We start from the raw sequence: 22,624 nt of genomic DNA on the forward strand, positions 1-22,624 counted from the left end.
CAGTGGCGCCAAGAGTGGCGGTCGGTTAAACGAGCAGAGGGCGGGTTTGGGTGGACTCAAGAGTCTGACTCTACCAATCACCAGTGACGAGGTGTGAAGAAAAAATAGGAACCGGGAGAAAAGACTTTTGGGAATGAGGAGCATTTGGAGTCCGGCTGAGAGCGGGGGAAGACAGAGGGCTGTGGGAAGGGAGGCAACAGTCGCGAATTTGTTACTGTGAGCAGAAAGGTTTGGGCGACTCGCAGGCCGCAAAGTGGCCTCCCCTCTTGTCAGTACGGACGAGCGAGGCGTGTAAGGTAAGTGGAGCGCCTAAGGAGCGAGTGCACACCCAAAGTCCGAAGGGTCGCTGTCGCTCAAAAAACCACCTTGAGCTCGAGTGTCCCTGGGGTCTTTCACTTGTCTGCATGTTCGCAGATTCTGCTCCGTCTTGTCGGTGAAAAGCCTTACGACTCCTGTGTCGCCGATAATGTTGTCGAACGAAACCGTGTTGTTGGGTCCCCGAGAAGGACGCTAAATACCGATAGCGCCCAAGGACGGGTCGATGACGGCCGCATGGCTCTTACAAAACTCGTGTAGCCGCGGCGTCTGCTCGTTCTTCTGGTTCAGCCACCGCGTTTAATCAATCGGGTGCACTGCTGCAGCTGACAGAAGCTCTATTTTTATAATCAGCCAAAGTGCGTCATGACGTACTAACTGCTTCATGCCCAAAGGTGCTAGATCGGAACCGACTGAGCGCCCTGTGAGGCAACAGTGACAGGCAAGCGGAGGACGCAGATCGTCACCCCCGCCTGTCCTGATCACCTGTCCGCCAAGCTTGTATCTGGTGCCTCAAGTTATTCTAGGCACTGCCACATGCTGCCACCTGCCTTCTTGAAGTACTTGTGTAACATTAAACTGCTCACCCCTAAAAACAGTCACGCCCAAGTTGTCGGCAAGTGCAACTTTATTTTCTCGATTTTCCTTTAAGTGGTACGATTGGTGTGTTAATGGAAGTGCCTTTTTGTAAGTGAACATTTTTCAAATGCAGCACTTGCAGGTTTAACCTTAAGTGTGTGTATTTTTTTCCCCACTCCTATAACCCCCGCCACGCATACACGTGAAATCACGAGTGGTGATTGTAAACCCCTCTTAAAACACATACTGCTTACAATCGCCACAGTGACACAGATACGGAGGTTGAATGTGTCTGGTGGCTTTGTGTGACAGGTGATGTCACAGAATAACCTCCATTGTGGTGTGTGTGTGTCACTTACAAAGGCCACCTCTGATGCTCTTGGACTGTCAGCTGTCTGTATTTGAAGTTTACTTCACCCTGTAAAATAACTTCTTTTATAACCAGGAGTCTCTTTATTCACAAAAAGCTGTTGGGTGGAATTTATGACTTCACTTGATTGTTTACTGTGTTTAGTTTCTAATTAGGAAAAGTGTGAGTGGACGGCTTGGCTCTTTGTAAGGAGCTTGAGAGTATAAGTGTTAACTGTGGGATCTGCTCGTTACTGGTCCTGCAGAATTGGCAGCCAGCGCTAGGAATTGTTTTTGCTGTGTGACATGTATAGCCCTGCAATTTCAGCATTGTGTATAATATTTAAGGAACAGAATCTCACCACAGCCTAAAAAAGGCTACTACAAAGGTTATGGCGTCATTCCAGTCCATCGCCAAAAACTGATGCTACAGGCTGTTCTAGCATGTCATTTTCTGTATGCCCGCACTCTGCCACAGTTCACATAAAAAAATGCCCCAAACGGGGATTCTGTGGCTGCCTCCTGGAAGAGCTTCCATTCTGAATTGTAGGGCTTGTTACCAAAGTGAGTGTCTGAAAACAAACTGTGGTAGAGCCCACTACTGAGGATGACAATTTACTTTTTCACTAACGTTAACATGTGGTGAGTTAGAGCTTTCTGTTGAAGTCCGAGTCGGAGGTTCAGCTGCTGGCCTGGCACTGCCAGAGTGGAGTTTGCACTGACTTGATTCTAACATCACAAAGACCTGCATGATTGGTTATTTGGCAAGTTTGCATTATCCCTGTGTGTGTGCGCGTGCGCGAGTGTGCGCGGTGTCATGTACAGAGTCGGTTCCTACCTTGTACCCACTGTTCCAGTAATAAATATCAGCACCCTAGTAATGATGAGCAGGGTATACTGTACATTGGATGAACAAATGATTTTTCTTTGTTCATGTTTTAACAATACATTTTAAGATTCTATCCTGGCCCTGTTCTGTGACTCAGGTTGTAGTATATTGTAAGTCTGGACTTTTGGGGATTCCGTAGTAATAAGGGATTATAGGTATTAGAGAGTTATTAGGAAGTAGAGACTAATAACAAAGTTGTGTATCGTGTACTCTGGGAACGATCTTAGTAAAGGACTGGTTAGTTACTACTTTGAACCTGTGTCCGTCTTCTTCCTTTAAGGATTACAATATTAGTGCCCATAGACATAACTCAGGTGGTCTCATGCTGTGATACTGAGCTCTCCCAGCTAAGATTGACGAGATTTGTTCACACATGACCTAGCATGTTTTCAGTGATCCTATTCTGTACTTTGCACTGTTGTACTTTTTGAGCTATAACCTTGTGTAGTTTGTAAAGCACCTTGAAATTGTGTCCTGTGAAAAGTACTATATAACAGAAAGATGAATTTATCGGTAGTGAGGAGTTTGTTGTTTGATTTGGTTTCTTTGTCTTTTTTTTTTTTTTTTTTGTTCATCCCTACATCCTACAGAATGTTTTGTGCCGTGGGTTGGGAAGATTCACCAAGTATACATAGTAGACAATTCCAAAATGTTTTCTCCTGAAACAAGTTGTCTGTTTTTATAAGTGTCTCTTTCTGTCTGTTTAAAGGTGTTCACACTCAACAACTATTTTCAATCATTTCTGAGTTTGTCTTTTAGAATCATTTTTCTTTTAAAAGCAAACTCAGTCCCATTTACAACTTGTTCTATATCATGTCTTGCAAGATTTTAATTCTTGTTTTTCTTATTTATTTTCTCCAGGATGCATGGCTTGGCCCGTGCCTCATTGTCTTTTGGCTGTTTGGGGCTTCTGCGGCTTTTTGAGGTCCCTTGGTGCTGGAGTCTTTCTGCCAGTTTGGGTATCTATCTAGGCACTGGTGGGTGGCGATTCCTTCGTATAGTTGTTTTGACTGCAAGGAGGGATCTCTTGTAAGTATGAAATTGCAAAATTCTTTCAGGTATTCCTGTCTGCAAATGGCACTGTTGTCCAATATTCTGCAACATGTCTTAGGTTCATTTCTAAATGGCACTAGAAGTCCAGCGTCATAACTCGGTGTGTTTGTGCTAGTTACAGCCCTGTGTTGTGACCTGTACATGTGACAGTGCTTTTACTGCCCTAGCGTTAGACACCAGTGCCACACACATACACGCCCTAGAAATGTGGAGAATCCATTATCAAGGAGAAGATGTTCACTTGTAAAATATATACAACATTTCAAAGAGCTCTCCGATTGTTTTACCAACTTTCAGAGCATAAATATGCAGTAACAAGCTTATTTCTAGAAAAGCATTACTGTATACACAAAGGAGCTTCTACCAAAAGTCCCATGTTGTCAATGTAGGCCTTTATGAAGGACTCGTCAATAAATCCCAAAGGCAGGAATTAAGGAAGCAGTGTGCAAAGAAAAAAGTGAATTATTGTACTTGGCAGTATTTTTAGAATAAGCTATAGTGGTCAGTGGCAGGGTACCTTTTTTTAACCAGTAATGTAAATGGTTTAGATAAAAAGCAAGTGACAAATGAGTTAAATTACAGATGACATGTAATTAGGTGGGCGGCATGGTGGCGCAGTGGATAGCGCTGCTGCCTCGCAGTTAAGATACCCGGGTTCACTTCCCGGGTCCACCCTGTGTGGAGTTTGCATGTTCTCCCCGTGTCTGCGTGGGATTTCTCCGGGTACTCCAGTTTCCTCCCACAGTCCAAAGACACGCAGGTTAGGTTCATTGGCGATCCTAAATTGTCCCTGGTGTGTGTGTGTGTGTGTGTGTCTGCCCTGCGGTGGGCTGGCACCCTGCCCCGGGTTTGTTTCCTGCCTTGCGCCCTGTGTTGGCTGGGATTGGCTCCAGCAGATCCCCGTGACCCTGTGTTAGGATATAGAAGGTGGGATAATGGATGGATATAATTAGGTGGATTAACTTGCACCTTAACGTCAGACAAAGCAGGTTTAGATTGGTGAAAAAGGAGGTTTCATACGCTGTAAATAAGACGTGTTATAAGTGTAAGACTTTATATTTACTTACCTTAAAGAAAAATATTAGATGTAATGCCAAAGTGTTTTGGGGAGGTGTCTGGAGCTCCAAACAAAAGCTGGAAGGCTAAATCCCGAACTAATCTAAAGGTGGATTTAGGCAGCCAAAGCAATGAGATTGTAAGTGGGACCCAAATTCTAGTGATATTGTGTAAAGTCTGGAGCAGAATGTTTCCTTCTTGACTTGGTGTTTCTTTAAAAAGTCACATAAACAGAGTCATGAACTGATGATCTTTCTTATGAGTGTTTGCTTCTCTTTTGTTTGCAGTGGTCTCTGTGTGCTTCTACGTGTAAAGCTAGCCATTCGGAGACATTTGCGCTGTGGCAGCACTATACCTTCCATCTTCTATGAGACTGTCCAAGCTCACCCTGACAAGCCAGCTCTCATCTATGAAGCAACAGGAGAGGTGTGGAGCTTCACCACTCTGGACCAGTTATCTAATGCTGTGGCCCAGTTTGTTCTCTCCTTGGGCTTTGTTCCAGGAGATGTGATTGCTGTGTACATGGAGAGTCGTCCAATATTTGTGGCGATCTGGCTGGGCATGGCCAAAGTTGGCATTGAAGCTGCCCTCATTAATTTCAACCTTCGGCGAGATTCACTTATGCACTGTATAAGTGTGTCTGGGGCCAGAGCAATCATCTTTGGAGCAGAGCTGGCTGAAGGTCAGGAACTCATTTTTTGAAATGCGTCCCTTTTTAAAAAAAAAAAAAAAAAAAATAAAACAAATTGTAAGCCAGAATGTGTTGTTTCTTAATATTAAGGATATTGTGGAGGATGTATACGGCTGTAGGGCAACATGGTGTCCCACTGGTTAGTGCTGCTGCCCTTGCATTTCCAAAGGCCTGGTTTTAAGTAACAGTAAATTATTCCTCAGTTTTGCCATTTATACCTGCTTCCTGCAATAGGATTGTTTTGAACGACTTGTGACTTGTAGCTGCTCTGTAAAATGGCGGTGTTAATAATGCTGGTTTAATAATGAACACAATTATTATCATCATTTGTGTATACTTTTGTAAGACAAGAAAAAGATGCTTTTGAACATGTGTGTAATATATACAGTGTACAGCATACACCGCAGGCAGTACAACACAGTGCACAAGAAACTGCTTCACTGGCAGTCCGTGTCAAGTCAGGTATGTGAGATGGCAGCCTTTCACTGTCGCCTCAGTATTTTGATTCCACCTCGGTGAAGAGCGCTTATCCCAGCAATGGGTTACAGCTCTTTATCAGTGCCAACTGAGGTGTCAAACTCCTTGTTCTGGTTCAGTTTATGCCATTTCAACCCTTCGGTCTGCCACAAAATTTGTCAGTAGCTGCTAACAACTGTGTCCAGTCCTCAGTGGCCAGCTGTCCACTTGAGTAAGTTGTATTGCCTGGGAATAAAAACCGTAAATCTCATCAATCCAGTTAAATGTAAACCCCCTTCATTGACTGTAACACTTTTGCCAAAAGAACAAGAGTAGCTCCTTTGCAGATCTGTAGAACTGTTGCTTTGGTCTTATGTGACTGTAAACGGCTTACAGAGCACTAGTTCTTTTACCCCCCCATAAGCACAATGCTGTCATGATCATCTTTTCAACTCAGAATGACTTTTGACAACATTTGGCCAACTCAGAATGAGCAGAAGTGTCTTCATTGAATATTTTGATGCACGTCTCTTAGAAGGTGTGCACATTTTTTAAAAACTTGCTTTTGTTTCCTAAATGCCATTCCAAAGATGCCCAGCTTTTGTGAGTCCTAAGCAATACTGACCAGAGAGTGATTAACTGATTCTGCATGTCTTCTTGCCCTGTGTTCTGACCGTATCCATCTCCTTTTTCCTTTTCAGCGGTATGGGAAGTGAGGAGCTCTCTTGGCAAGGATATTCGCCTCTTCTGCACAGGAGACTTAAACCCTCAACATCTAACAGAATTAGGTGCCGAAGCTTTAGACCCTCTGCTCACCTCCTCCTCACGCCTGCCCCCTCCACGCACACACCGGAAGGTTTTCAATGGTGAGCGTGTAGCTTTTATGTTGTCTTTTTTCCTGCCCTGTTTTATTTTAATTCTTCCTAAGAGAAGACTAACCAGATCACGTCTTTGTTGTCCGGTTTGGCAGGCCTCTTCTCCCCTGTTCTTTGTCCTGAGTAGTCATGGCTTCTAAATGGTCTTTTAAAATTCCTCCCTCATGCTGCAGCTAGCAATGCTGCTTTGAGAAGGTCTTGTGCTCAGAGCACCTGCACTTCAAGTTAGTCAGTGAAATTTTTATAAAAATCCTACGTGTGTCTTGAATGAATGCTAATGGCTTTATGGTAAGCCTGACACGAGAGATTTACCTATGGTGGTGTCTTTGGTGGTTCAGGACTAATCCACCAGCGATTTCTCCTGTCGTCTGTAAACTGGCACATTAACATCTCCTCCTGTATACGGCTATTCTATCATGGGCAGTATGTACATAATGTTATCTGTTTTCTTGCCTGCTGTTTTTATTGTAGGTGTGGGTCGTTTATAATACTTCATTTTGTTTTTATGTAGTTACTTGTACTGCTAGGGGTGACGTTCCTTCATTATATAGAAGATATGAGGGTGCAGGGGTCCCTAACTTTGAGTCACAGGATTGTACCACCTCTACCAGTGGGTGTTAAAGATGCAATCTCCAGCAGACTAAAGCCCACATGCCCCCAATTTCCTCTCCGTGTATTCTTCAGAGTGCTTTTGTGAGGGTATTACAGTGCACCACCTATTATCTCTGCAAAAAAAACAAATTCCCCCATGTCTGCCTCTTGCAGTGTTGGGGAGTTGCTTGTGAAGACCACACATGCTTTACGTTTTCTCCTGTTTTTACATGCCCAGGTCTGCTTAAACAATGTGAATAGATATAAGGACAAGAGCGTCATAGTCTCTGGTGTGGTGGGCTTCCCACCTGTGGTTTTAGTTTTTGTGTGTCAGTACGAATAAAGCAAAACTAAACTCGGCCTTTTAAATAGCTAAGTTTTTACAAGCTGGCATCATTCCAGCCTGTGTTTTTGAGGCAGGTGTCTGGTGTGTTTAAAATGACACTCAAAGAAACAGGAGTGATGATCGAGCAAATCGCAGTGATGACGCAGTGACAGCTTGAGACTCCTGGGTTTGGCTTCATGTCAAGACGCTCCCTGAGTGGAGCTGCCTGCTTCCATTCAAATGCCCTCCTTATTGTGACTCTTGATGTGAGTATGTGACTAAGGTAGTGAGTGCTCCCCATCCACAGCTGGTGCCAGCCTTATCCCTTGAAGCACTGGTTACAAGTAGGCACAGAATGGCTCACATAAAAGGGGCATTTTATTCAGCAGACTGGGGCTTATTGGTGTCACTCCTTACGATCTTGTACCATTTTCAAAAATATTCAAATTCTAGAAGTAGCGTTCAATCAAGACTTGGATGGAGACAAGATCGGAATTCAGTGCAGTTGTTTGTATTTACTGTTTTATGGTGCAAACTGGTTAAGGGATTTACTCGGGCTTATACAGCAAGTAAAGGTTCATTATCTCTTTTGACTCCACGTAAGGATTGGCTCTGTTTCTTTTAGCCACATGACGAGAGCATGGTGACTTGCTGTTTAGCTCTACCCACCCAAACAGCACCTCCTGGAGTTTCCAAGGTCTCCCCATGTCTGTTTGGGGGTTTGTCCTGATAGTTTAATCTTACTTCCTGCCATCCAAAGACTTGTAGTTGTGGCTTGACTGGTGACTCTAACCTGGCCCTGTGTGTGGGGGTTTTAAGAGGCAATGGTGCCCAAGTGTGCCCCCAAAGCCATTCCCTTCCTTTTGCACAGCGCTGCCAGCTACACCCTGGATTGTTTCATAACGGATGATGCACGTGTGCCTTGGCTGCAATTGTACAACTTTGTTGTTTGAGCTTTCTTAAGAGTTACTAAGTTATATAAGTGATATTAAGTTAAGTTTCCTGCCTGTTGTAATCCAGCTGTTTAGCATAACAATTCTGATATGCAGGTGTTAAACTAGAATGAAGTCCTGGAAATGCAGCGGTTCCCCATGAATATAATTTTAATAACAAAGTCGATCACGTGAGGGAGACCACAAAGTGTAGTTTAATAAAAATGATTTTATTTACAAGTATCTGTTTAGAGCTGTTATTTCTATGTTACAGCTGAGTTTTGAACACGGAGTAAGTAATCACATTTTTTGGAGTCGTCGTCATCCTCCTCCTACATGAGCAGTGTCCCACAAAGTGCTACAGGGCGGTGGTTCTTAACCTTTTACCTCATTGCACCACCTCTGCCATATGTTTCAGGATAGAAGGTCTTCATTTCTCAGTTTGAGTAGAATTAGTGGAATGAGGTTTCTCTCTACGAGCTCCAAATTGCTGCTTTAGTTGAAGACAGAGACCATTTTCAAGTAAAAGTGTTTTTTTGTTTTGTGTGTAACTTCTTCTGATTTCAAAAAGCCAGCTCAGCACATACAAGTGAGAATCTCGCTGTACTCCATGCGTGTTACAATAATAACCTCATTCACCAGTCTAGAAGTTACTGTGCGTGTCTAAAATTTTAGGTTAGCCCTCGTGAATGGTCCCAAGCTTTGTTAATAATAATACATTTTATTTATTTACTAGCAGCTTTCCCATATTGACATTCAGTCATCAGTTTACCTGATTAAATAAATGTGCACTTGACTCGATGTCCTCGCTCGTGTATCTCTGTCACCTGAGTATGACTTGTGACTGTGCTCTTCGTAGGGAGTCTTTCTAAGGGGAGTGATGTTCAGAGGACACTCGGACTTGTTTGGCAGCACCGCCTATGCTGTTGTAGTTGGTGATTTACACATTCAGAGAGCCACTTCCTGACTGCCGTGTCTGGAATGTGACCTTTGCCTTATATACTGTTGCTTCACTCATTCTGGATTTAATTGAAATGGAGAGGAAACCGAACTTCAGAAAGATGCAAAGTAATTATTATGACTTGTGTGTTTGTTGTCAGTTCCTATCCTTTGCTTGTAGTTCATACTGTAGTGTCCTGGGCCTTTGCTCAGGCCTGCCTTTAACTAGATCTGAAGTTCTTACATGATTATGACATCTCGTTTAAAAACTGTCAACTGGGGGACTTGTTATATGATACTGGGTACCAGTGGAGGGAGCACATTCAGAGTAATGCATGCCTGAATCTAAAAGACAGCAGTCTGACCAACACAGAGTATGAAAGGAAACCTCAGAGAAGCCCCGTGGCTCCTGTCTTAAAGACGTAAGGATCCTGTTTGTGGTAAATGTACAGCAAAATGGTGTATTTATGAGAAGGATTCCACAGAGGACTGAGGATCTTGAGCTTTCTGGTGTGCATTATAGAGTTTGTTCAAATTGGCCCAGAGCTTTTTGTGGATTGACAGGTTTTTTTTGTTTTTTTTTAACATTTTTAGTTTTCACTCATTCATATTTTGAATACAGAGAAGGCATTTTGTTTACATTTTCTGCATTCCCAAGATTTTGTTGATTGCGCCTTTTTTTATGGTATTGACTTCTACAGCTTCAGTAACAGTGGCTGAACTATTACCCAGTTATGACACACTCCGCTCTCCTGTAGAAAATCACGTGGTCTGAAGTCATCCTCTCCTTTATACTAATGAGCCACATGCCTGACAGACACAACAGGAAAAACCTCTTCTCGGGTGCTTATGGGAAAGTGTGTTCTTTGGGCCAGCAGCAGGATCAAGGGGCTTCACAGCTAAGTAAACTCTGAGACCTTTGACTTGGTTTTTTGCATAGTTTAAATCGTGCTGCACATTCAGCAGTGCTGTTCACTAACGTACTGTGTGCTGACGTCAGACTGCTCGCTTTCATCTCTTGTTTCTTCACTGAAATCTTTCTTTGCTGTTATTTTGTTTGGGCTCGTCTGAGTCTGGCTCACTTCAACTGTGAAGACTTTGTGCCCCCGTCATGTTGCCAACATAAATCTCTTATCTTTTTTTGTACCTTCTCAGATCGTCTTTTCTACATCTATACATCTGGGACTACTGGACTTCCCAAAGCTGCGATAGTCGTGCACAGCAGGTGAGTAACTCGCTTCAAGGGTGCGAGACTATACACTCCTAACATAGAGTCAGGCTCCCTCAAGCAACAGACATGTGTAACTTTGGCTCATTTGTGTTCAATTCACACTCTCTTAATAGAGTTGGTTATAAGAGATGCTGAATTAGAGGCATATTGGTAAGCTGTAGTTTCTAACTACATGCTGTTTTGCTAACAGACCAGGGGAATATTTTCCGTACGTCACTTTAATCATCCAAGATCAGATGCTTCATCTTGGATGAGTTAATGCCGGTGAAGCTCATCCGGGATAAGTCGGTTTTTCAAATGCAGCCGTGTAGTAGATTAGTTTAGCTGGATGTAATCATCCGAGATGAATGTGCGCGCCCGCGCTGATTGAAAAGCCCACATATATTGAGTCTTTGATAGGCTGCAACAAAATGACGAAAGAACGGGTGCTTCTTTTTTTTTTTGTTTTTTTAACACAAGCGGAGCAGGACCTTTTATTCAAAGGATATGAAGAATTTCAAGATTTAATATGCACAAGGGGTAACACTGCAAATGCAGCCCAAACCAGAAAAGACGGCTGGCAAAAAGTGGCCAACAAATTAAATGCTAAGTAGTGTGCATTGTACTTACTGAATGCAGCGTTTCATTTCCTATGTGTCAGATTAATTATTATTTAATATGTCATAATTTCAGATCAAACGTGAGCACAAGGAGAACATGGGAACAGGTTAAAGTGAAGTACAAGAATATACTTCAAACTGGCAAATATTGGTATATAACTATTTAAAAAATTGTTGACATAAAGAATCTTATATAATATAAGAAACATTAATTTTAAAGCTAATAAGAAGGCAGACAAGCAAAAAACAGGTGGAGGTCCACGCTGTCCAGACCTAACCCTGCAGAAGAGTTGGCTCTCCAGCAAAATGCCCATCGCCCTGTTCCTGAGGGCATTTTTTTTTTTTGTTTGGTCAGTTGCAGAGAATGTCATATCCCTACAACTTGTGACTGACCAACAAGATATTGACGAAGGTCAAATATTTGATGAAGACACCATGTCTGATTATTTATCAGGAGGAGAGGTACATTTTCCAAATAATGTTTGATCAAACTCCACTCTGATCAGTCCCATGTGCCCCAATCACTGTTGGAAATCCTGGGTAATGAGGATGTTAGGCTGATTGTGAGATTCTTTATGGAGCTGTGGGTGTTTTTGCCTGAGTACCTGCAATGGCATGAAACGCTTCTTTTATTGTCTGCACACGCAGGTGTCCAGGAAACGCTATGAAACCCCGAAGGAAATATTTCAGAGCCAAACAGACTTTACGAATTGCCTGGCAAACTGCACTTTTAGATGGATTTTCGGCATCGCCTACAGTATATAAAAAGTGCCGCTTGCAAAAAAACTCAAAGCAATGCATACTGTCTGTGTGTTTGTGAGAGCCTGACTTCGCCAAGTTTGACTTCGAATATAAGGTTCTAATAAATCTTTGAGGTACAATTTTCCCACTCGGCTAAAGCGGTATCTTTCAAAAAGAATTTCCTCCAGGAGCAATAAAGGATCTTGCAGACTGGGCAAAACCCTCTCTATATGAAATTCTCTTCTTATAATTTGCACACCGATATCAATTAGTAGCTCATTCATGAACGGCGAAGCCATGACCGAATGAATTCTGTGCACGGAAACTGATTAAGTATGTGAGCTAATCCTTGTTTACGTAGAACAGACCTGCTCTGAGCAGGTTTAAGGATTTGGATGTGCTGCTCTGACAACACATCCAGCAAGAGTTTTGAAAAACCGATAGATCCAGGATCAGGCCAAATCGTCAACAATTACATCCGGTTAAACGAGTAATCCACGTATGAAAAATACCCCCCAGAGATGATAACATGATTTTACATTTTTTTTTATATTTTGCACAAAACACCAAATACACATCATGTCTAGATTTATATGTGGATTCTCTATGTCCTAATAAAGGCAAATGTTAAGAAAGAACCCCATTGTTCAGCAATGAAGTAACTAGCAGTAAAATCATCACTTTTTTTTCTTGTCTCATTGCTGATGCTGCCTCGAGACCCTGGGTGCCATTTCGCACCATAAACCCTCTCTTAAACCCCTGAGAGTACACCTGAGACCTGTGAGCTTTGTAAATAAAATCCAAGCCATTTGTTCCAGCATTACTCCTCCAGGTTTTGATCATTGTGGGACAACACCTGCCCCTCTCCGGCCAGTGCACAGCCATTTTACTTCCTTTCAACCTATTGGCTCTTTCTCAGTTAGCTGATATAATCCTGCATATGAAACCTTCCAATTATCCGCTAGATACCTTACCCTCACGCCAATTTAACGACACTATTAGTCCAATTATTTTGGCTATTATTAACAACTGTCTAAAATCTGCTGTAACGCCAGACAACTTTGAACATGCAGTTGCTCAGCCTCTGCTGAACTCTTTACTCTACAGCGCTTTCAAATTATAGGCCTATTTCTAAGCTCCCATTTCTGTCCAAAATGATGGAGAAAGTGGTATCTTTGCAGTTACTTTCATATCTGGAGGATAACAATTTATGTGATGTGTTTCAAGCAGGTTTTAAAACACTTCATAGTAATGAATCGGCTTTGCTGAAGGTGACAAATGAGATTCCATTAACTTTGGGCTCCTCTATGTACGCCATTTGACACCCTGGGCCATGGGGTTCTGTTCAGACGGCTTGAGGATGAAGTGGGCATTCAAGGCTGTGCATTGCATTGGTTTGAGTCCTACCTTAAAAGTGGATCTGTGTCTGTTAACGGAGATGGAAACCTCTCGCAGCCAGCCCCAGCTCTTCTCTCACATGCCACAAGGTTCTAGTTTGGCTCCTCTTCGATTTTCCCTTTTATCTTTCAAAAACATGATGCCATGTATCGTTGTTATGCTGACGATACGCAGCTATACCTCAAAGTTAGTCCTGACATCGCTTCTTCGGCAAAAAGCTGTTGAAATGCTTTGAGGATATAAAATATTGGATGGCACAAAAGTAAAACAGAGGTCATTATTTTTGGTTCCCACCACATCTGCAGATGAATTTGGCACTCAGTTAGGCTCCTTGGCAGCAATGACTCATAATGGTGTCAGGAACTGAGATGTCATCTTCAAGTCGTCACTCAGTTTTGAAAAACAAATCTCCACCGTAGTGAAGTCCAGATTTTATCCACTGAGGCAAATTTCTAAACTAAAATCCTTTCTTTCAGTGAAGGACTTGGAAGCGGTCATTCATGCCTTTATTACGTCTCGGCTAGATTATTGTAACTCCTTATGTCAGACTGCCTCGGTCTGCTCTGTCACGACTTCAGTGGGTTCAAAATGCTGCAGCGAGATTCTTAATTGGGTTGAGAAAAAAGAATCGTGTCTCTCTCTCCAGTGAGGCGTCGCAATGACTTTAAAATCTTGTTTGTTTTTAAAGCCTCGCATGGTGTCGCTCCAAAATACACCTGTGACCTCCTTCACCCCATGAGAGCATTGAGGTCATGTAGACGTCGACTTCTTGTAGTTCCAAGATGTCGGCTGAAGTCGGGGGCACAGAGCTTTGTCAGTTGTTGCTCCACAGCTTAGGAATGGCCTGCCTTTCCACATCAGGTCTTCATCCTCTCTCGAGATTTTTAAAAGTCGACCTGCTTGTTTTCTTCCACCTTGCACTCTGTGTAATAGGATTGTGGGATATAATAGTTGGTTGTTTTATTAATCTGCTTCTGTTTGATTGTTTGCGTTGTGTTTATTTTATTGCTTCTTTGTACAGCACTTTGGCACAACCTCTGTTGTTTTAAATGTGCTTTTATAAATAAATAATCTAACTAAACTCAAACTCCAGAATATACAGTTTATAGATTTTATTCTCTCTTTGTCCATCAGATCTGTGTGTTGTTAAATAGTGCGGCGACTGAAGTACATATACTGGTACTCAAAAAGCTACAGTGCCTGCAGTCGTTAAATACTCCGTTTAAATAAAGAAAATTGACACTAAATGTTTGCTTGTCTGTTATTTGTGATTTGTCTGCGTTTTCATTATTTTTTTAAAGGCATTCCTGAGTGAGTTTTGGCCAGTCTAGATTAGTCAGAATTGTCAGCGTTTTAATAAATGTAATGCTGCGTCTCCCTATTTGTAGGTATTACCGTATTGCTGCCATTGGCTACCATGCCTTCCGAATGCGTCCTAATGATGTGATCTACGATTGCCTTCCTCTCTACCACTCTGCAGGTATTCTCCTATCTGTCCAGCACTGAACCAAGTATCTATCGTCTTTTAATTTATAATGCCGTACTTGTAACAAACATGTCAGCCTTTCTCTTGTGTCGTAGGAAATATCATGGGTGTGGGGCAGTGTTTGGTCAATGGTCTCACAGTGGTCATCAAAAAGAAGTTCTCTGCCAGCCGATTCTGGGAGGACTGTGTCAAATATAATTGCACTGTAAGTATAAATGCATCCTTGTGTTGAAGACCACCACACCCCCATCTTCTGTCCCTTCTGCAGTGTGCTTTTTAAGGCACGCTTGTGACAGGCCTAACAGTTTAATTTGTCTGTGCTTTTGGCCTTTTTTTAATATTAATAATATTTGGTACTGACAAATGAAAATTGTACTTTAAAGTGTGCAGTGAGCCTAAGCTCTCTTGTAATGAAATGTTCCTCCACCAAACCTCTCGGTTCAGAGTTTTGATTCTGCCCATATTAATTGCGTCTTTTTTTTCCTTTGCTAGAAACTCTGAAGCTGAGCAAGATTTTGAAACACTGTCATGTTTTCCTGTCATACAGGTAGTGCAGTATATTGGCGAGATCTGCAGGTACCTTCTAAATCAGCCAGCGAGGGAAGCCGAGACCCAGCACAAGGTTCGGTTGGCTGTTGGAAATGGGCTTCGGCCTAGTGTATGGGAGGCATTCACCCAGAGGTTCAACATCAAACAGATTGGCGAGTTCTATGGGGCAACAGAGTGCAACTGCAGTGTAGCCAACATGGACGGCAAGGTGAGGCTGTTCTTTCAGAACTGATCCGTTTATTATTTCAGACCATCAGTTTTATTTACTAGTTGTCCGCTGACGTTGCCTGGGTGTTTTGAATTTTGCTCAAAATTTTACTTTATGCTGCTTTAGTAACATTAAGAGCTGTACAGTGGTGCCGTGTTGGGCTGCTGCGTCGCAGTATGGAGGCTGGGGTTTGCGTCTCAGGTCCATCTTGCATGGAGTTTGCATGTCCTCCCAGTATCTGCGTGGCTTTCCTCCTACCATCAAAGTGAATCGGCGATGTTAACCTGGCCCTCGTGAGTGTGTGATGTACTGGTGTGTGTGTTTGTAGGGTGATGGACTGGCCCAGTGTGAGTGACTGTGTTTATGTGAGTGGTGAGTAATGAGCTGGTGTCTTGTCCAGTCATTGCAAGTTCAGGTCCCCTGAGACTTTGGGTTGAATGTCCGAGAATACATGTGTATGTGTGTATAATTTGAGAGTTCATGAGTTAGCCTTTCACTTTGGTAGCCATTGCTCTGCCTGTTCTAGACATACTGCGCTGTAGGTGCTCTCAGAGTTTCAAAGTTCACAATAATTCATCATAATGGCTGCTAGAATCAGGCAGTCCGAACATCTGGACTTCTACCAAGTTCAGTCAAATGCCATCCTTAGTTTGTTTGTAAATGTCTCCTAAGTGTCCAATACAACACAAACAGCTGTAGGAAGTTAAAACTGTTCTTTTGTCCCTGAAGCTGTTAAATATTTGACAAAAGCACCCATGTTTTTCCTGTTGCTATCTGCTTAAAAAGATGACTCTCTCCCCCCACTACAAGTTTCTAAATGGACCTCCTGATCTTTTTGGCAGGATACGTTGGGGAAACCCTTCCATTTAAAGTTGTGTGTGGTTTATGGAGCATTTCTTGTGTGTTTTATGCTCAAACCATCTAATTAAAGTGATGATGGAATGAATGAGGACACCCCAACTGTCAATGAGACCCACTGTGTCAGTTCGTCCAGGGCGAAGCTTAAAAACCACTTGGGTAGAATGGGCTGGGCTGGGGGGGGGGTCTTCTGGCCTTGAACCCCCTGTTTTATGGTGACAATAGCATCTGACTTTTTATAACCATGAGAGACTTACAAAGGAATCCTTAGTTATGGACTCTACTTCATGTATTACTTAAGTGTGCATTGATTTATTGTTATTTACTGTTTTTGGTGTCCCATTTATAAATGTATATACTTAGAATTCCTTTTTCGTTTCTTGAATTTCTTGTAAAGCACTTTGTGCCTTGTGTGAAAGTGTGCTGTAGAGATGAATGTTGTGCTTGCTGCATTGTGCCTAATATGAATCCCAAAGAGACTACTGATTTGAAAAGCCGTCCTTGTTTCTGAATGGAGCAGTAAATTGTGTTTCGGGTAGTGCTTTGTCATTTTTATTATTTTTTTATTTATGTGACTTTTATACAGGGTACATTTTTAGTGTTTTACATTTGTATTTTCAGGTGGGGGCTTGTGGGTTTAACAGCCTGATTTTACCCAATGTCTACCCAATCCGGCTGGTGAAAGTAAATGAAGAGACCATGGAGCTGATCAGAGGTCGCAACGGCCTGTGCATATCCTGCAAACCGGGTGAGCAGCACTTCTCCTGCCTGACCTGTGTGTGTGCTTTCTGCAGCTTCATTTTTTAAATCCAAGAAGTCTCTGATTTGGAGCCATTTATTGTGTCTTAGGTGAGGCTGGTCTTTTGGTGGGCAGCATAAACCAACAAGATCCTCTGCGCAGATTCGATGGTTATGCCAGCGAGGCTGCAACCAAGAAAAAGATTGCTTATGATGTCTTCAAAAAGGGAGATGCAGCCTATCTATCTGGTACACTTTTGACCTTGTTGCATGCTTCTCCTTCCACAGCTGTCTGTGGGCTTGTTTGTGTCTGCCAGGCGTAAGCGCCGTAAGCCTACCAGCTGTACTCCATTCTCCTACATGTTTCACGTCACAGGGGATGTGCTGGTCATGGACGAGCTGGGCTACATGTACTTTAAAGACCGCAGTGGAGACACATTTCGGTGGCGTGGAGAGAATGTCTCAACAACAGAAGTTGAGGGCATCCTGAGTACCATCCTCAATCAAACTGACGTGGCAGTATATGGTGTATCTGTGCCAGGTAAGCAAAAATGTTGTTTTGAGTTTGGATGCCAGTTCAAGAATTAAGGTGCAAGACTTGGCCAAAACAATAGAATGGCAAGCATTGTTATTTGATCTCAATCAGCCTTGATGTGTAAGGAGCAGTTTGCGACATGGCCTCGCTTATCACAGTCAAAATCATCAGCTGACACCTGCTTCATTTAGCATGATATTGGTAGTTTTTCAGATTTAATTCTTTGTATTGTATCATTCCACTGTGAATGTCTCTTCTTATTGCGCAGTTTCCGCAGACTGTAGATTATGCCTTTGCTTTATGTGTACCCATCACCCCTTCTGCCTTTTATGCACACAAGCTGGAATTATGCCAGCCTGCCCTAATGAGGGCGCTTTGCCCAGCTGAATAAATCTGCACCACAAGACAAGACCCCTTTTTGTGCAGCTTGGGGGTGTGATGTAGCCTGAGATGCCTTTTATTCGACTTACAAAGACACAGCGGAACTTGGGGAGGTGAAACACCCATTCAGTGCTTGGAATTTGTCAAAGCTAAGACTCTCCACAGTTCTCTCAGTGTTTAGAGAGCAGGATAGTGCAAGGCTGGCTCTTCAGTAACAGTTCTTCATGGTCCCACCCCGTTCTCTCGATAATGGAGACTTCTTAGACCTCTGCACCTACACAGATCTTTTTTTCAGATTCTGCTTCCACGTATGTTGAGGCTATTTTGAAGACCCTGTAATTTGTTTGTGATATTTGCAGACCCCAAGCTCGGCAAACTCTCTTCTAACATTTACCTATTCGAGATTTGTCAAAACAGATTTGCCTCCTTGGTGACTTCTACAGATCTGCCGTTAAATATTTATGGTTACCTCTGTGCTAAGTGTGGTTCCACATACTGTAGGGCACATCCTTCATTTGAAGCCGTTTGGCCGAAGTCATGTTAATTGAATGACTTTTCCATCTGTTTTCTTTCTTTTTAGGGGTAGAAGGTAAAGCAGGCATGGCAGCAATTGCTGATAAAAGTGACAGTTTTGATCCTGTTCATTTCTTTGCTGCTGTGCAGAAACTTTTGCCCCCTTATGCCAGGCCAATGTTTCTACGGATCTCTCCTGAGGTTGACAAAACAGGTATGGCTTTTCTTGGATTATCTGCTCACAAGGCCTGAACTCTTTCTGGTAGAGAGCTGCTCATTAAAATTCTTTACTGTGTATAGACTGATGTTAAAGCGGACACTGACTGTTTTCCTAGCAGAGGCAGATTTATTGTTCAAAATCTTCCATTGCTCAATCTATTCATATCAGAATGACCGTAGTTTTCACTAGTGGTGCAACGGATCAAAAAACTTGCGGTTCGGATCACGGTTTAAAAAAAAAAAAAAGACAAGACAAATTTAACTCTCCATTTATTTAGTTAAGTATTTTTTGCCCATTAAAAAAACATTTAACTCAAGACTCATTCCACTCAACTATATAAATACACATTAAGGTGCAATATAGGGCATGGTAACTATTTCCTTTAATGTGCACACAATAAAAAACAACATTAAATGCAATTTTAGGCATCATTGCTTCTTACTTTGAACATGGAGAGAGAAATAAAAACTAGCTTATGTCCACATCGTCAAAAAAGAAGAAGACCTGAGCTTATAATTTCAATTGTTTTTTTCAGAAACGTGAGGATGTCTACATTTAGTGGGAAGTGTAGATCTCTTTGTTGTAACTATGTCCCCTGCTGTTGAGACCACCCTCTCGCTAGGCACTGAAGTGCCAGGCACAGCAAGATGGTGTCTTGCCATTGTGGCAAGGTGAGGGTATTTACATTTGTTGCTTTTCCACCAAGTCAGTGGATCACCATTGACTGGAATGCCACTTGCTGCCTCATGGGATACCACCTCCTCTGTGATGGTGTCACCAAAAGCCTTGCTGACCATGCCCTTCTGTGCAAAGGTCTCACCAAAAAGCTCCGCCATTGCCGACTTCTATTGAGGAGGAGATGTGTCTGCTCCTATTGACGCTGCAGGGAAAGTTACATTATTGATTACAATTTTTTTTTAAATGATGCTGGAGGTTTGTCGAGCTCCTCCGCTCCTCTGCTTAAACTGCTACCGCTGGCCATGGCCACACGTATGAAGCGGCAAACCGGACAGAAGTCGAGTGAAAATGCGTGAGAGAGTGTGCAAGAGACACGCACACAATACAGTGGAACTTTTTATTCCTCGGATCTTCGGATCACGTGCGTACCGAACCGTGGACAGGAATCGGTTTGGATCACGGATCAACAGTGATCCATTGCACTGCTTTTCACATTTTTCCACCTTTTATCTTATTGATTTATTTGTATTCACTACTTTATTGTTATGACGTCTCTGTTTAATCCCAGGCCTTTGTGTGGTCTACCACTTCTCCTGTCCATGTAGGTTTTCTTTGTTTAATCGTAAACTCTACATTGGCTCACTATAAGTAAACATTTGTAAGTCCACGAGTCCATGCCCTGTTAGTGACTGGGGTCTCGTCCGTGGCTTGTGCCCCTAATGCCGCTCTGTTAGACTGTGCTGCCCTACAATCGGTCTGTTAGAAAATGGACTGAGAAAGCAGCACTTTGAGGCTTTTAATGTGCGGTAAAATTCAAAAGTGGCTTTCAAAAGAGTTCTTAACTTTTTCATGCATTATACTTCAACAAAAAAAATATGTCCGGGCCTCATGTTTAAACTGTGTGTGCGCACAAAAGTGTTTGCCAGTATACATGCTCACTTGGAGATGTACAGTATAAAAAGTAAAGTTGCTGTAAAGCCACACACATTTGTCCAGCGGCCCAGACCATGCGTATGTTTTGTTAAACGGGCGGCACTCGGCGTCAGAGCAGTGCCATCCATGACGTGGGCTTTATCAAATACACCAAAATGAATTGCATATCATTTACAAATTGAATTGACTTAATTGTAATCATTCTGTCATAATAATGTAATGGTGATCTGAATGGCCAAATTACTACACGTGCCACGACTGCTTTAGTGTTAAAAGACATGCAAATGGAAGAATTAGAAGGGAGCGTGTATTGAGACATCATACCGATTTATTGTCCCATGATGACGACAATGACTTCTTAGTCGATTTAGATTTCCAAGAGCTGTGAGCTGTTACAGTACTAGGACTTATCATTTCTATGATGAATTGCATTAAAGTATGTATATTACATTTGACAGATTAATGAACTTTATGTAAGTAATGTATACTGTTAATAATTAAACTTGGCACTATGGCGTTGAGGAAGCTCTGCTGTCTCTCCGTAAGATCGTAATCTCAGATGTCCCCTGCCTGGAGTCTGTATAAATCCATGATGGGTTGTGATAAAATATTTCTAACGCCGTCCCAGCTGCCTTCGGTGCAAGGTGAGAGCCAGCCCTGGACAAAGCGCCAGTCCATTGCGTCATGCCAGGCTAGCTCAGATTTACACTCCTGCTGTTTTGGGGGATCTGAGAAGTCAGTATGTGAAAGTGGGGAGAATGAATGGGGCACTCTTTTTAAAAGTAGTGATTTCGTTAGATCAAGCACAACAAAAACTTCAGTGAAAAAGTTTAGTGAATGACTTAACGTAGTTCTGACCATGAAAACCTGCACCTCCTGTCCTGCTCTGTGTTGCAGGAACATTCAAGATCCAGAAGACGAGACTGCAGAGAGAGGAGTTTGACCCTCGCCACTCGAATGACAAGCTCTACTTCCTGGATGCTCGGGCTGGACGGTACAAGGTCCTCAATGAGGATTTGTACAACGCCATCAGGAATGGAAGTGTACCCCTCTAAAGTAAGAGGCACGTTTATGGACAACAAAGGAAAGGAGCCAATTTTAGATCAACATTTTGTATCTCTTCTCAGTAGCACAAAGGGACGAAGTAACTGCCAGATATCCACTAAGCCACTTTGGAGCAAAGCTTTCTAGCAGGAGATCTTGAAACTGAACTTGTTTTAATGATTTGATTTGCCTTCTAACTACCAAGAACAACCGGGCAGCCTCCACACTGCTCTTGCCCCTTTTACAGTTTTTTCAAATGTCTCTCTGGTACATTACAGTAAAAACTTCAGAAATGCCACTCAAGTTCTTCATTGGGCACAGCGTGAAATGACCAGTTTAAACACGGAAATCCGGCCGCATCGTCAAACGGACATCTTAGGATCCGAGATTTCTTTTGGTTCCTGGGTTGCTTTTGACTCTCGCAGTAAGAACTGAGCGGGGTGTTAGCCAGTGCATTCATTTGTGTTAACCCCATCCCATCGAGAGTACTAAACCTAAAGAAGGGGAGGATTTTTATGTATTTCTTTAAGTACTACTTCTAATTTTAGGAATCCTTTAGTTTTATACTGAGTTTCAGTGATCAGGGTACCACAGTTTTGAACCATATAGGATAGACACAGCATTGAAGAGTATGTAAATGGTGTGGGTTACTTTGTAAGATATATTTTAATAAATTAAAACTGGTTTTTTATTCATATGAACTATATTTTCAATTGTTTGTTGGTTTCTTCCTTTTAAAATGGCTCAGTGCCCGACACATTAATAGCAACCCAAGGTGGGAAAGGTGCAGCAGTTACTTTAATAAAGAAGTTACAGTTTATAAGGCGACTCCTCTGCTGCCATTAAGGTCAGCACCATACTTGTTTGTATCTTGTTGAGGGTCCACTTGACAAAAGCTTCACTCTCCTCCACCGAAGCCTGGCTGTAGCTGAATTTGAGAGAGCAGCACAAACAATGGAAAGGCGTCTTGTGTTGCCTTTGGTAAGATGAAGGTGTGCTTGACTGACATCTTCAGTACTTGACAAAGCAAAACGTGTAAGTAGCCAGCAATCATTGAAAGGACAAAACCTGCCAGGCGAAGCAGGACATTTCAGAAAACAAACCCTTAAAGGTAGTCTGCGTAATATTGGGATCATCGAGCTCCACACGTCCTAGGAGGCTCAGTCACTGGGAAGAACACCCACCATTCGTAAAGGAGAATGTAAGCAGATGAACATCAGGGCGTTACACTGGGCCCCATCAAATGATGGTACTGCTGGGCATCATCAATATGTAGATCTGTAAGTAAGCAACTCGTAAATAGGCATTCCATATACCCAGTCTGGGTAGTTGGCACTGCAGCAGCACTAGCCATCATGCCACCCCAAATCCCATAGTAAGTACAAAACAGAATAAGGGGCTTTGTTCTTTTTGGGGACCTACTTATTGCAGTCCAGGATCACGAAGGGCCCAGAACCTCTCAA

At 42.6% G+C, this 22,624-nt stretch overlaps 1 protein-coding gene across 1 annotated transcript; it reads left to right on the forward strand.

Annotated features, from left to right (window-relative positions):
- Positions 1-31: 31 nt before the first annotated feature.
- slc27a1a (solute carrier family 27 member 1a) lies at positions 32-21,867 on the forward strand. The gene is made up of 13 exons (XM_039772417.1): positions 32-296; positions 2,993-3,160; positions 4,528-4,922; positions 6,089-6,253; positions 10,205-10,274; positions 14,407-14,498; positions 14,600-14,709; positions 15,052-15,261; positions 16,741-16,867; positions 16,969-17,106; positions 17,234-17,398; positions 18,354-18,500; positions 21,015-21,867. The coding sequence occupies exons 2-13, from the start codon at positions 2,994-2,996 to the stop codon at positions 21,170-21,172; spliced, it is 1,944 nt and encodes a 647-aa protein (XP_039628351.1). The 5' UTR covers positions 32-296; position 2,993; the 3' UTR covers positions 21,173-21,867.
- The last annotated feature ends 757 nt before the right edge of the window (positions 21,868-22,624 follow it).

Source organism: Polypterus senegalus, chromosome 12, assembly GCF_016835505.1.
Source record: "Polypterus senegalus isolate Bchr_013 chromosome 12, ASM1683550v1, whole genome shotgun sequence".
NCBI classification, from domain to species: Eukaryota; Metazoa; Chordata; class Cladistia; order Polypteriformes; family Polypteridae; genus Polypterus; species Polypterus senegalus.

Bases quoted from the DNA above. Each gene is read 5' to 3' on its own strand.
- slc27a1a (XM_039772417.1), top strand. From the start codon at position 2,994: ATGCATGGCTTGGCCCGTGCCTCATTGTCTTTTGGCTGTTTGGGGCTT. The intron at 3,161-4,527 runs GTAAGTATGAAA...TTTTGTTTGCAG, and splicing joins ACTGCAAGGAGGGATCTCTT to TGGTCTCTGTGTGCTTCTAC. The intron at 18,501-21,014 runs GTATGGCTTTTC...TCTGTGTTGCAG, and splicing joins TCCTGAGGTTGACAAAACAG to GAACATTCAAGATCCAGAAG.